This window comes from Felis catus, chromosome C1, assembly GCF_018350175.1.
Source record: "Felis catus isolate Fca126 chromosome C1, F.catus_Fca126_mat1.0, whole genome shotgun sequence".
Lineage (NCBI taxonomy): Eukaryota > Metazoa > Chordata > Mammalia > Carnivora > Felidae > Felis > Felis catus.
This window is the reverse complement of record NC_058375.1, coordinates 53,297,087-53,310,856: the sequence shown is the minus strand read 5'-3', so window position 1 is coordinate 53,310,856 and position 13,770 is coordinate 53,297,087. Positions and strand designations below refer to the sequence as shown.

The window sequence follows — 13,770 nt, the reverse complement described above, 5'->3', positions numbered from 1 at the left end:
TATGCTGTACATGGACCAGAAGAAGTAAAATTAAAAAAAAAAAATTCTGAGCTAGTTAAAAGGGAGAGTTAAAAGGAAGTTATGACCAAAGGTTTACACTATGATTGGCTTCCATCCATTACTTTTGGACAAGGATGCTGCGAACCACACAGCTGTGGATGCCTCTGCTACCCGGCCTTTCCTTTTCTCCATGACACGCCCCTGTGCTTTCTACTTTGCAGATACCACTTCAAAATGACTAGCACCAGTGAGGATATTTAACAGTGTAGTAAACAGAGAATAGGACCCATGGCATTTTTACCGGTGACAGTTGAGACAGAGACGATCGACCATGCTACAAGCACAGAAGGCAAGAGAGTCGCAGGTTTCGTTGACAATGCCAACAAACGCGTTGGTTCCTGGGATCCTCGCCAGTCTGTACTTAGAACAGTGACTGCCGTGCACAAGGTTCGTCAAATCTCCCTGGAGACGATGCAGGGGTCAGAAGTGACAGACAACAATGCAAAGAGTCAGCCCTATCATGGTGAAAACAACCCTTCAACCACCTGCTGGAAACAGTGTACAATAAAACCTAATTTTTAAAAAAATTTATTTATTGTTTAATTTACATCTAAGTTAGCATATGGTGCAACAATGATTTCAGGAATAGATTCCTTAATGGCCCTTACCCATTTAGCCCATCCCCCCTCCCACAACCCCTCCAGCAACCCTCTATTTGTTCTCTGTATTTAAGAGTCTCTTGTGTTTTGTCCCCCTCCCTGTTTTTATATTATTTTTGCTTCCCTTCCCTTATTAAAACTTTATCTGGCTACAAAATATATAGTTACTGTTGACAACTGGAAAAATAATTTTCTTTTTTTTTTTTTTTTTTAGTTTATTTATTTTGAGAGAGAGAGAGAGAGTAAGAGTGAGAGCCCGAGCAGTGGAGGGGCAGAGAGAGAGGGTGAGAGAGAATCCCGAGTAGGCTCCCCCGCATCAGCACAGAGCTTGACGCAGGGCTCCATCTCACGAACCATGGGATCATGACTTGAGCCGAAATCAAGAGTTGGGCACTTAACCTACTGAGCCACCCTGGCACCCCTAAACAGAATATTTAAATAACTAAAGCAAGCATCCTTTTCTTCATTCTTTACCAAGAAAATGTGATAGCCAGCTTCTTGAAATGCCAGATTTGTCTACCACATATAAAACCAAAGATTCAAAAGCAGCATTGTAAAGCATGCTCATTCTTTTTTGCATGTGTGTCCAATGTAGTAGGCCAACTATGAAATCCCTTGCTTGTTACTGTGCCAGTCGCCCCCCTCCATGTGCATGGTGAGGATAACCTACCTCTGAGACTTGTGACACTGAATGGATTCTTAGGGGTCTGGATGGATTTTCCAGAGCCTGGAAGATGCCCGACTCTGCTCTATAAGCAATAATATAGGCTTATCATCCCATTATAGCTCTAATACCCAGAAATGCTCCAGGTTCCATTTTGGAATAACTTGAGCTGTTAAGAAATTATCCTAATTCATATTCCACTAAAATTTGCGTTTCTTTTTAAAAAAAATTTTTTTTAACGTTTATTTATTTATTTTTGAGACAGAGAGAGACAGAGCATGAATGGGGGAGGGGCAGAGAGAGAGGGAGACACAGAATCGGAAACAGGCTCCAGGTTCTGAGCCATCAGCCCAGAGCCCGACGCGGGGCTCGAACTCACGGACCGCGAGATCGTGACCTGGTTGAAGTCGGACGCTTAACCGACTGCGCCACCCAGGCGCCCCAAAATTTGCGTTTCTGAAAAATTTCTCCCAGAGTATGCTGGCTTTGTCTGCCGAAGACTCAGGAAATCATTGTGCAAGTGGTAGAAGACACAGAGTACATCAGATTTTCATAGAACAACCTTACCCAGAAGCTTCCTTTGGATTATACTCAAGTGTGTCATTATCTGCTTTAAAGAGAGTATTCCTCAGAAGGGTGTGAAGTCTAAAGAGAGTAATATAATGACTTCTTTTGCTTTGAATATACTGTCCTATTAATGTATTCAATTTTAAACTCTTCTATTACCCAATTTTTTTTGAGGGTAGGATTTTCTTTTTTTAAAACATATTTCAGAGTGAGAGGCAGAGAGAGAGAGAGAGAGAGAGAGAGAGAGAGAGAGAGAGAGAGAGAGAGAGAGAACGAGAACACATGTGAGTGTAGGAGGGGCAGAGAGAGAGAATCCCAAGCAGGCTCCATGTTGTCAGTGAGGAGGCTGATGCAGGGCTCGAACTCGTGAACCATGAGATTGTGATCTGAGCCAAAATCAAGAGTCAGACAGATGTTTAACCACTGAGCACCCCCAGGTGCCCCGAGTAGGATTTTCTTTTTTTTTTTTTTAAATTTTTTTTCAACGTTTATTTATTTTTGGGACAGAGAGAGACAGAGCATGAACGGGGGAGGGACAGAGAGAGAGGGAGACACAGAATCGGAAACAGGCTCCAGGCTCTGAGCCATCAGCCCAGAGCCTGACGCGGGGCTCGAACTCACGGACCGCGAGATCGTGACCTGGCTGAAGTCGGACGCTTAACCGACTGCGCCACCCAGGCGCCCCCCCGAGTAGGATTTTCAATCAACCAATACGTCTTGAAAATTTTTAACTATACATTTAATGATATACATAACTATTCTAAGTAAAAAGCTTACTTCTTGTGAATAACTTTTTCAACATTGGTTCTGTCATTACCCATTTGAGGTTTCCCAGCTAAGATTATTTACAATTTAATAAGAATATTAAGATCTTTGTTTTTTCTTAAGATCTTTAATATTACCTAGGTAAGTTTGCAGTTAAATCAAATACTTAAGAGTATTCTAAGCTACAAAAAAAGAAATTATTTTTGAATGATCTACATGAAAGCTCCCATGTAACTGGGTGGATGACCAAGAAATGACCTAATTTGGCCTTAGGAATTTAAGGAGGCTGCATGATCTCTAGAAGACAGGAAGAGGGGAACACAGGGCACCATGCGTATTTATATAAGACTGTGGGAAAGGACTTCAGCAGACATTTCAAAGGGTTTCAACTGGGTGAGTCTTTAAACAAACAAAACCAAAACAAAATACCAAGTGTGAGACCTTAAAACATTCACTGCTCCACTCTGGGCTTTATAGCCCACAATGGTCAGGCTGGTGAGCTGGACTAAAGTCCTGTCCTCTCATTCTATAATTCTCAGGCAATGAAAGAGCCAGGAATACCGTTCAGATATTAACTATTATTTCATTTCATATTCCACAGTAGGATGAGATGTGAGAACGTAAGGATCCACTTACCACAAGGCTAGTGTTGAATTTATAAAACCTTTGTACTGTTCGGTCACTGAAGCTGTTGCACAGGTTTTTCTTTACAAAGTTGGGGTGGTTCAGGATATCGTTTGCTACCAAGGGCTCCTAACAAGGCCAAGTGGACAGAAAACATAGGCCACATAATTAATGAGGCATAGGCTATGGGCACACTGTGCTATTGGCTTTGCAACAAGTACCTTGTGGGTAATATGCTGTTGTTCCACAGGTGCATGTCCTTTGGGGTCAATGAGGGTTGGATGTGCCACCAGATAACCCCGGTCCTCCATTATGAAGCACCTGTGTCAAAACACGGGACATCCTTCAGTAATATGAGTGGTTTTTCTATACTGTCAGCATTTATCTTGCTAGCCTTGAAACAAATTGCATTTATCTCAGTGAATAGTCCCTGAGACAAATTCACTGAATCTCAGTAAATGGTCCCTGAGAAAATTCACTGAAGGCAGGCTGGCAAACAGGTAGATAGATCCGTTCTTCTTCTTCTTTTTTATTTATTAATTTGAGAGCGAGCAAGCGGGACAGGGGCAGAGAAAGACAGGGAGAATCTCAAGAGGCTCGTCACCATCAGCAGCGCAGAGCCTGATGTGGGGCTCGAACCCACGAACCGTGAGATCATGACCTGAGCCGAAGTTGGGTACTTAACCAACTGAGACACCCAGGTGCCCCAACAGATACATTATTCTTGAGGTGGTAGGTTATCTGGTATACAGTTTATGGTAAGAAAGTTACACCTGACTCTGAGGCCACCTACATAGTTCAGATGGAATGTGTCCACTTAGCCAAAGATGGACTCAAAAATCTTTTGCAAGGATATGTAAGGGGCAAGTTTATTCTTTCTTCAGAGGAGGGAGACTCTGAAGGAAGTGGCCTTGGCTATTTAGAGGCACAACGTTTAAGCAAACCATACGATTTCTTCTCTTCATGTTAAATATACATAAAATACAACCTGCAGGGACATACAAAAAATATATTTGATGGAAACACTAAATAAGCAAAGCTGGAATTGCTCTAATCAAGGCTATGTGCTGCTCTATTTTACTCTGCATTTGTTGTAACAGTTTGCTATTACAACATTCCTCATTCCTCATTAAGGGCCAATGTGAAATTTAGCAGTGATGTGAAGTATGGACCATGAGAGTGAAATAAGAAAGCTATTTTTAAAAGTGGCCTGCATTAAATCAAGGGAATACCCTTGCTTTGATGAGACATGTTCTTTTGAAATTAGGAGGTGAAGGCTTTCTTTAGTTCCACGAGCCTCTTTCCGGGGAAATGTAAAAGGGAAAAGTCTAAGTGTCTGAAATCCCCACAAAGACTTTGGCTTAATAACTAAGTTAACATCAAAAGTACCCTCTGGTCTTTCTAGCACCCAAGATATGGGAAACCTTTAATTACGGACTCTGAGAGAAACAAGAGCTTTCAGGGAATTCTGTGCCACAGTCTTTCTCCTTGTTATGAGATGAATCTGTTTGTCTAAATCCTAAATGGCATGCATCTTAGAAAACAAAAAGAACAAAAACCTTCTTAATAGAACACCCAGGCGACGGACTCCATTTCTGGTCTTGACCATGACAATGTGGTTGGCCATTCAACTAGAGATGTCTGACAGCACTGTCTTTGTATTTTGCGGCTAAACAGGAAATGGTGTTCCCGAAGGGCTTACCTTATTTTGTTGCCACCATCTTGGTTACAGACTGGCAGTAAGTCCATCAGAACCTTGTAGAAGTATCTAAGTGTGAAGTCAATCCCCATCACAGCCACGGTGTGCCCGGAAGACAGCTGGGTACTTCACGTGAAGAAGATCAGTGAGAACAAGAGGCACATATCTTATTTAAAGGAAAGCTATGTTCCATCACGAGGACGTTGTATGATATTAGAAACATATGCCCACTGTCCTGCCACATTTTTCATCCCTATAAAAATGATCAACTAAATGGCTGATTTAGCGTAATGGAAATTTGATAGGAGAAAACTTAAGGATAAAGGTATAACATTCTAATAAGATGAGCCCCAAACCCAGGCAGCTGTGGAATATGGCTAGCCCTGGCTTTAGATGTTCAGATAGTGACTGGACTATTCTTTGGCAAGAATATGGGGCTGGCAGGAAGAGGCATCAGGTGGGAGGTTGGAAGCATGACTACCATAGTTCCTCCCAACAAGGAACCTGAGTGATCCCTTTAATTATTTCCCTCATTTCATAGATAAGGAAAGTGAGATCTCATGAAAGTTAACTGACTAGTGTAAGGTCAGACAAAACTACGCCTCATTTTCTTTCTAGAACACTAAGTTTGGCTCTATTCCAAACATAGCTCGGATTCTAGAACAAAACTCACTTGGTTCACAGGCCCGCTCCTTCTCCAGTCTAAAATGCTACTCTCAGAAAGAGGAGCACCCAAGAGGATAGAGTTGGGTACTGTATGGTGCTTGCTAACTCTTTAGCTCTGGAATCAAGTAGATCTGGAGTCAAATCCTGGCCCTCTTGGTTCCCATCTCTGTGGTTCCTGGGAGGCTACTTAACCTTTCCAAGACCCAGTTTTCTTATGTGAAAATGGGGATAGTCTTACCTACTTTGCAAAGGCTTAAATGAGACAGTGTTTACAATGCTTAGCAAGCTGCCCAACCTATCCAAAATACCCAATAAAAAGAAGTTACTCAAAAGAAAACCCATCAGGGCTTAAAGCTCAGGCCTGGACAGAGAGTGAACTTACTATTCTTCCAGACAAATGCTAGCTATAGAAGAAGCATGGACTTCTCACTTGAAGCCTAGGTTCTTTCTAATCTGTGATCATGGGCAGTTGGAGGGGTTTGGGTTACTTGGCCAATGAGCTCCGGGACCTTTGTGGCTGGGAATTGGGTTTACCCAACTTGGGACATTACAGGTTCCCATCATTACCATCATCCACCCCATCCACCCAAACACTGATGTGTTTATAAAAGAAAAATGGTGTTATTGACAAAAATCTTAGAAATTTTAAATGGAAAGCTCAGAAGAAAATTCCCCAAGTAAAATCACCTTTTGGAAAATCAAAACCTGGGAGTGAAATCAGCTTTGCTATGTAGGCAACTGTCCCCCTTCTGGTTACTGTCAACATTGATACTAACTTATATAACCTCCAACTCTCCCCTGAAAAAACCACTAGCAAAAGGGACAGTGAAATTTGTCAGAGCTTTGCTGTCAAAACTGTGTTTGGCATGAGATGGAGGAGGGCCATGCTGTGCAATTATTTGAGAGGCTATTGCCTCAGTAAGAGCCTGGAGTATTGTTACCGAAGTAACTTAAATTCTACCACGGGAGAATCCAAGACTCAGTTGCCTTACACAGGATTTATGTTTTGTAGCAAATCATGTTTTGAAGTATCAGTCAAAAGAAGTTTAAGCCTCTCTTACTTTTCCAGGAGACAGTGAGGGATCCAAACCATAGGCACCATTATGATAATATTTACTGAGTGGTCAGAGCTGATAGGCACTCTGGTGGGCGTTTCAATACATCATTTCAATTATTTCTCACAAAAACTTTATGAGGCATTATCATTTCCAGAGAACTGAAGCTTGGAAACAAAGTATTTGGCCAAAGTCACATAGCGAATAACTAGTGGAAGCAAGAATGGAAGCTCAGTGTCCTCAACTTCAGAGCACACGCTCCTAACCCGTGTGTTAATACTGCCTCCTTAGAGATGCAGTACATTCAAGAGTTTCCAAGCAATTTCACATGACGTACTCCATTTCCTGTGACAACATCGGAAAGGAATTACAGCTCTCATTCTATAAATGAAAAATTAAGCTTAGAATGGCTAAAAGACTTAAAAAGATTGACCACCTTTGACTTATGACACAGAGACCAGTATGCGATTCTGGTTCGTTCTACAATACTATAGCTGACTCAGTGAAAAATACAACTCAGGTTTTTCGGGACAAGTTGATTTTGTTCCTAAACTTCCCCTATATGATTACCATCGGCTCCGATATGATCAACATGCTGAAGGACAAGCAAGCATGTTGCCCATGTAAGTCTGGTATTCATATTTTTACCTGCATTTCAAAACTGTACAGTTACCATAGCAACACATAAAGAATGCCATAGAAAAATCAAACCAAGCCTACATTTCAAGGTTCAAAGGACCATGCTGTTTGCAGCACTTCCAGGAGATTTTCACTGCCAAAGACTCACCTGACCAGTCCTTTAATCCCTGACTATACTTCATCATCTCTGCTAGCATTACCATTCTCCAAAGAATGCACGCGTAGATTCTCAGGCCGCTAATAATGCTCATGGAAGAATCCCCAGTGCAGTTACTGTGAGTAACCGATGAGTGAACGCTGAGTTAGAAAAACCCCTCCCCAAATTATCAGCCAAACCAGTTCTGAAAACCAAGGCTGAAGGAGATTGCTTCCTGGCTAGTTGAATACTAGCTTAAATTCTCTTTTCTGACCTATTAAAATGCCAGAAGTTTAAAGCTGGAATAGGACATTAAAAGTAACTGTCATTTATTTGGGACTGCCCATGGTCAAGTGCAGTGCTAAACAGTTCACAGTCATCATAACTGTAATTTCTCATTATATCAGTTCAACCCTGGCATCATCACCCGTTTCATAAATGAGGCTTTGAGAACTCATGGAACGTAGTAATATTACAAGTATTTAACATTTATTGAGGCCTTACCATGTGCCAGGCACCATTCTAAGGGCTTTACATATATTATTTCACGTAATCCCTAATCATCTGAGATAGGCCTTAATATCCTTTTTATTTTTGTTATTTTTAAATCTTTTTTTTTAAGTTTATTTATTTTGAAAGAGAGAGATACAGTGTGAGTGGGAAAGGGGGCAGAGAGAGGGAGGGCAGAGAATCCCAAGCAGGCTCCACACTGTCAGTGCAGAGCCTGAGGCGGGGCTTGAACTCACGATCGTAAGACCGTGACCTGAGCAGAAACCAAGAGTCAGACACATAACCAACTGAGTCACCCAGGCACCCCAACCTTAATAACCTTTTTAAAAATATATTTATCGAGAGTGAGCAAGAGACTATGCGTGTGCATGAACAGGGGACGGGCAGAGAGACAGGGAGAGAATCTCAAGCAGGTTCCAAAACGGGACTTGATTTACAACCACCAGATCATGGCCTGAGCCGAAATCAAGAGTCTGATGCTTAACCAACTGCGACACCCAGGCTACCCCATCCTTCTTTCAGAGATGAGGGAACCAAGGCAAAAAGGAACTCGTTTATAGTCATAGAAGTAGTAAATGGCAAATACACGTTACCAGAGTGGAATCACATCTTAAGAGGAGGTTGGTCTCAGGTTGGCCCATGAGACCAAAATCACTGGTAATCGCCTGAACAAAGTACATCCATTAAAGCTACAGTTGCTTTAGTTGAGAACCAGAAGTGGTAGCTGCCCTGTGTTCTCAACTAGGCGGAGTGAAAAATACACAGCTTTAAGTCATAAAAGCATGCTCAGCTAAGGAAGATGTTCAAATGATCAAGTCCACGGGACTGCATATTGATCAAAGCAAGAGCAGATACTCATTCCTGGAATACACTCTCAGTGAATGACTGGTGGGCAGGACCCAGGATTTCAATGGCCACTTTTCACTCTTGTTAAAGTCGAAGAACTAACCTTGGATAGGTTAAGCACATTGTGAAAAGTAGCCAATTAAGGGAATTGAAGGTTTTTCTAACTTGAAATCCCATCATATTTCCATCATGCTTCAATTGGGCTGACATCATAAATATGTATACATTAGCTAAATGAAGCTTCTTTAACCCATTCAAATTTCAACAAAAACATGTACACAAATGTAAAAGAGCACTAAAATCTGCACCTCTCTGTGGCCACCCCCTCCCCCCCCGGACACACACGAGAACACTGCATAGAAGAGATAATGGCATAACGAGCAGCAGGTGGCGGAGTCCGATGGAACAGATACCAAGAAAGACACACACAGGCAGTCATTCTCTTCCTGCCACCCCTACCCCCAACATCTGAAGCCCAGTGCTGGCCCACTGTCATTGTCATCAAAGACCAAGGTGATTGCTGTCTCCTCAAGCCACTTGTTTACTTTTTCCCAACTGATTAGAATATATGGGAGATGTCAAGTCTCGTTATCCGGACAATAGTAAGGTATGCCTGACAGATGGTCTGTTAAGGAAAACATTGAAAAGTTCTGTTCTAAATAGGTGTTTACTTGTTCATATGTGACAGAGCCAAAAAGATACCATGCCCTGCAAAACAATCACTGTTTGGCTGGCGGCAGGACCCTGCTTTCCATGGAGACACAGGTCATGATATTGAAATTCCAACACAGTACTGCTTCCCAATTCTTGCTCCCAATGAACTTGCGTTAGAAGAATTCTCCTGAATGTCAATCATTTGATACATAATGAGCACCAGCGAAAAGCATAAAGTTAAGCAAGAAAAATCTGTCTCCCATAAATTTTAAGGCATCATTATAGGTACCAGTCAAAATATGGGCTTTCTTGGTTGCTAGGGAAAAACATCTATTTGTATAATGAAGGGATTAAAACAACGTATGTGACCTGCCTTTCTACCCAATGTTTCACTGACATTTGTCGCTTAAATACTGAAACCTCAAAAGTCTGAAATACAAAGCACCCGGAATGTATTTACAGTCATGCTGACATTTAATAGCATTGTTAGAAAGTCAGTTTTCAAAAATGCTTTTTCATTTTTCAAGAGACAGTATAAGGACAAAGTAACAATAACAAAAATAACAAACTCCTATATAATTCTAAGAAGTTAGACCAAAATAAAAGAGGTAATAAAATTGGGGTCTTGATACTTTTTTTTTCCTTCACTACACATGCTCCTTTGCTTGGGAAAGTGCTCTCTGGTAATAACGGTCAGGCTCTTGTTGGGATTTCTTCAATTGGTTAAGATTGGTATTTCTACAAACTGCCCTACGGATTCTATCTTTTCCTTCTTCTAAAGGATCTTCTTCATAATAGGACTAAGAGCTTTTCATTGACTCAATCACATGATGATCTTGTGAGGTAGGTATTATCCCCATTTTACAGATAACAGGAGGAAGCTCAGGAAATCCATGAGGACACAGCTAGAGAAGATATTCAAACCCCAGACTGCTCACATCAAAGATCATGCTTTTGCCACTAATCCTTGGTTGTCTACTCTACTTCCAAATTTTCAAAATATTCTTGAGGTGTTTAAAAAAATGACTAAAATATTAATTAAAATATTACCTGGATGAATGTATCGTGTGACTGATGGTTACTACATAACCAGCTCCTCCAACATCCAAATAAGGGCCAGTCAGAGAAATCAAGCCTGGATTAGCCACCGCATGGAGATACCTAACAGACAAGACAAAGTCGTGTTATTTTTAGGGTATGAAAAAACTCTCTAAATTTCAAAGAAAAGTGAACTTATAAAAAAAGTTTCTGAATTTATATATGTTCATTTTTTCATAGGTCATATATGAGCTATAATTTGATGCCATGATCATGTGCAGTGACATTAAATATCCCCACTATGGGCATATTACATACAAGGTAAGACTGAAACAAAATACCCAAAGGAATAGAAATGGCCAAGTATAAAACATCTCAGTCTCAAAATTTCAATAAGAGATGAAAACACTGTAGACAGAGGAAACCCACAAATCTGTTAATACTGCATTAAAAAAAAAAGATTCAAAAACATGTTTTCACTGCCATAAAAGTATCTTTAATGTGACTGCCTGAAGTTGCTTTATTGTATGTACTTATCATGTCTCTCCAGGATTTGGGGGGAACCTTTGATAATGGAAGCTCCTAAAACTCACCATTGTCTCCTAGTGGGATCAAATGCTTTGTCCATGAGGGAACCAGGATAAATTCTGAGGACGCCATTGGGTGTTGCTATGTAACGGCGGACAATGTACGTGTTCAGGCTACTCATTTCCATTTGTGTCATCCATTCATCTGTGACGTGGCTGGTGGCCATTACTTCATTCCTGACAGAGAACTGGGAAACAAAGGAAGACATGGCAGGGATCCTTTAAGACTCACATGAAAAGAGAGTGGGCTGCTGGCAGGGCTTCCTAAAGCTCTCTTGCAGAGAAGCCAAGCCCAATTACTTCTTAAAAATCTTTCCACAGCAGATGGATACAGCCAAACTTGGTGAAAACAAAAGCTCCCTGAAACATAGTCAGTGGATGTGTGATTTACTCAATTGTTCATCCTAGTGAGGCTTTCTGCATTTAAGAAGAAAGATCCTATAGTGAAGCATCAAACACATACACACACACACACACACACACACATGCACGCACACGCACATCCCAGCTAAATCTCTCCTCTTTAAACTTCGTCATGTTTATCTCAACAGACCATAGGGGCACTTTACTTCTTTCCCCTGGGAAAAATGGGGCTGGGAAAGTTCCACTGATCTCTAAGTCACACCCCCCTACCTAGAAAACTCCTAGTGCATCTAAGGCCTGAAAGAGATTCTTCATCTGGCCCACAGGGCTTCTTAATCCCTCGGTAGGGTCATCGCCGACCAGCCTCCCGGGGGCCACACGCTGTCTTTCTGGCTCTCCAGCTGAGAGGCACAGATCCAGAGCTGGGCTACCCACTTCAAAGGTTCACTGACAGTGCCCCCTCCCAGGCCTGTGGAGGGGGTACGGCAGAAGTGGGGCCCCAGGCCAGCACTCACTTTGAGCCCTGGGTTAGCAATGAGGCGGGTGTTGTCACTGAGATAGGCTGTGTAGTGTTCCACCATTCGCTTTGTCTCTGGCTGGCTGAGGTGTTCGTATGGGGAGGAAAAGCTGCCAGCAGACAGCATGACAGTTGGACTTTCTGAAAGAGAAGCAAACAAAGCCACAGGCCTGAGAACGCGGAGACTTCATCTCAGGCCCAAACAAAAGCATCACTAAGGCTCTGCCAATCTGTTAGCTATGGTGGCCTCAAGTCTTCCACAAGGAGAGCAAAGAACTCAACACTAGGAGCTTAGAAGGAAAAAGCCCTCATTCTCTCCCCTCAGGGAGTTTATAGTCATGAGTGAACCATAAGAGATACACGTACAAATAGATACAAGTGCCTAAAATGCAAATGCTCAAAATCTTTTAAGTCTACACATAGTATCTCACACTTACTAGGATTAAGGAACAGCATAGCACATGGAGCCAGACTAGGTTGAGTCTCAGCTCGACCATTTCCTGGCCACGTGATGGTGGGTAAGTTGTAATGTATGTGATGCTTTTGTCATCTGCAAAGTAGGCAATTATAGCACCAATACATCAGTGAATTTATGTAAAGCAAATGAGTTGATAAATGTAAAGCTTGTAGAATGGTGCCAGAGCACGTCACAAATGCCTTGTGAGTGTTAACTACGACTGTCCATATTGGTACCAATATTTCAAAGGAAGGAAAAATGGAATTGTGGAGTCAATGCAAAAAATCAAATAAAAAAATTCTTCGCACAGACAGGGATAGCCAAACTTGGCATAAACAAAAGTTTATAGACTGGTTACTGTAGGTATGATTTAATTGTTGGTCCTAAGAGGAAAACCCAGTTTGATCTATTTAAGCCCCAAATCCTCACAGTGAATTACATTATGAAACAAAAACCGATGTTTCTGTGAAATTTCTTACTTCAATTTTACATTTTTAGACTCTTTAGGAAAGCACCAGTCATGTGTCCAATCTCAAATCTGTAGGTCATTTTCCGTTCTTTTTGTTAGTTCTCACTCATGGTATCTTGTTTCCTTGTGGCCTGGCTACCACTGACTGTGCAAGACATGGCATTTAAAAATAAATTTCTGGAAAGAGTTGAATCCTAACAGGATGAGGGAGTCCTTCCTACAGAGAGGACTGTTGTTTGATTCTGCCAGGTGCCACACCCCAAGATGAGGCAGGGTGGGTAGATGGAGACAGTTCTCAATAAGATGACAGGGTACCAGTCTAAGAGCTGCACTATGGGGCTTTGATATTCAACATTCAACTAGTCCGTGACTAGTTAATGTGTCAGTTTCCGTAGACCACTCAGATGGTAGGAATCAAGTCAAGGGCTTCTTTAGTTTCAATTCACACTTACCCTAAAGATGGAGGGTAACAGAGGAGGGGCAGAGAGAGAGAGAGGGAGACACAGAATCTGAAGAAGGCTCCAGGCTCTGAGCTGTCAGCACAGAGCCTGATGCAGGGTTTGAACTCACAAACTGTGAGATCATGACCTGCACCGAAGTCAGATGCTTAACTAAGACACCCAGGCACCCCCCCTAAAGCACAGCTTAATTTCACAGTTGTTTCTCCTGGATTGGTAAATAGGTGCATTGCAAATGTGGCTTTAACAGTGGCCTCCTTCTCTGGGTTCTTCTTTTCTCCTAGACTTGGATCCAATTCCTAGCTACCATGTTAGTTCTTTGATACTTTTCAGGAAGATTTTTTTTTTCCCCTCAAGTTGCTATCCATTTTCGGTTATCCTCAGTAGGACAGGTCAG

At 41.8% G+C, this 13,770-nt stretch overlaps 1 protein-coding gene across 3 annotated transcripts in view; it reads right to left on the bottom strand.

Moving 5' to 3' along the window:
• Positions 1-13,770, bottom strand: part of CACHD1 (cache domain containing 1) — a 212,656-nt gene that overhangs the window by 16,069 nt on the left and 182,817 nt on the right. For all 3 annotated transcript variants that reach the window (XM_023258777.2, XM_045035964.1, XM_019837162.3), the window contains 7 exons: positions 11,988-12,130; positions 11,116-11,297; positions 10,535-10,645; positions 4,982-5,104; positions 3,501-3,600; positions 3,292-3,408; positions 302-462 (listed from right to left, as the gene is read on the bottom strand). In XM_023258777.2, the coding sequence (XP_023114545.1) occupies positions 302-462; positions 3,292-3,408; positions 3,501-3,600; positions 4,982-5,104; positions 10,535-10,645; positions 11,116-11,297; positions 11,988-12,130 (937 nt within the window). The remainder of the gene's footprint in view (positions 1-301; positions 463-3,291; positions 3,409-3,500; positions 3,601-4,981; positions 5,105-10,534; positions 10,646-11,115; positions 11,298-11,987; positions 12,131-13,770) is intronic.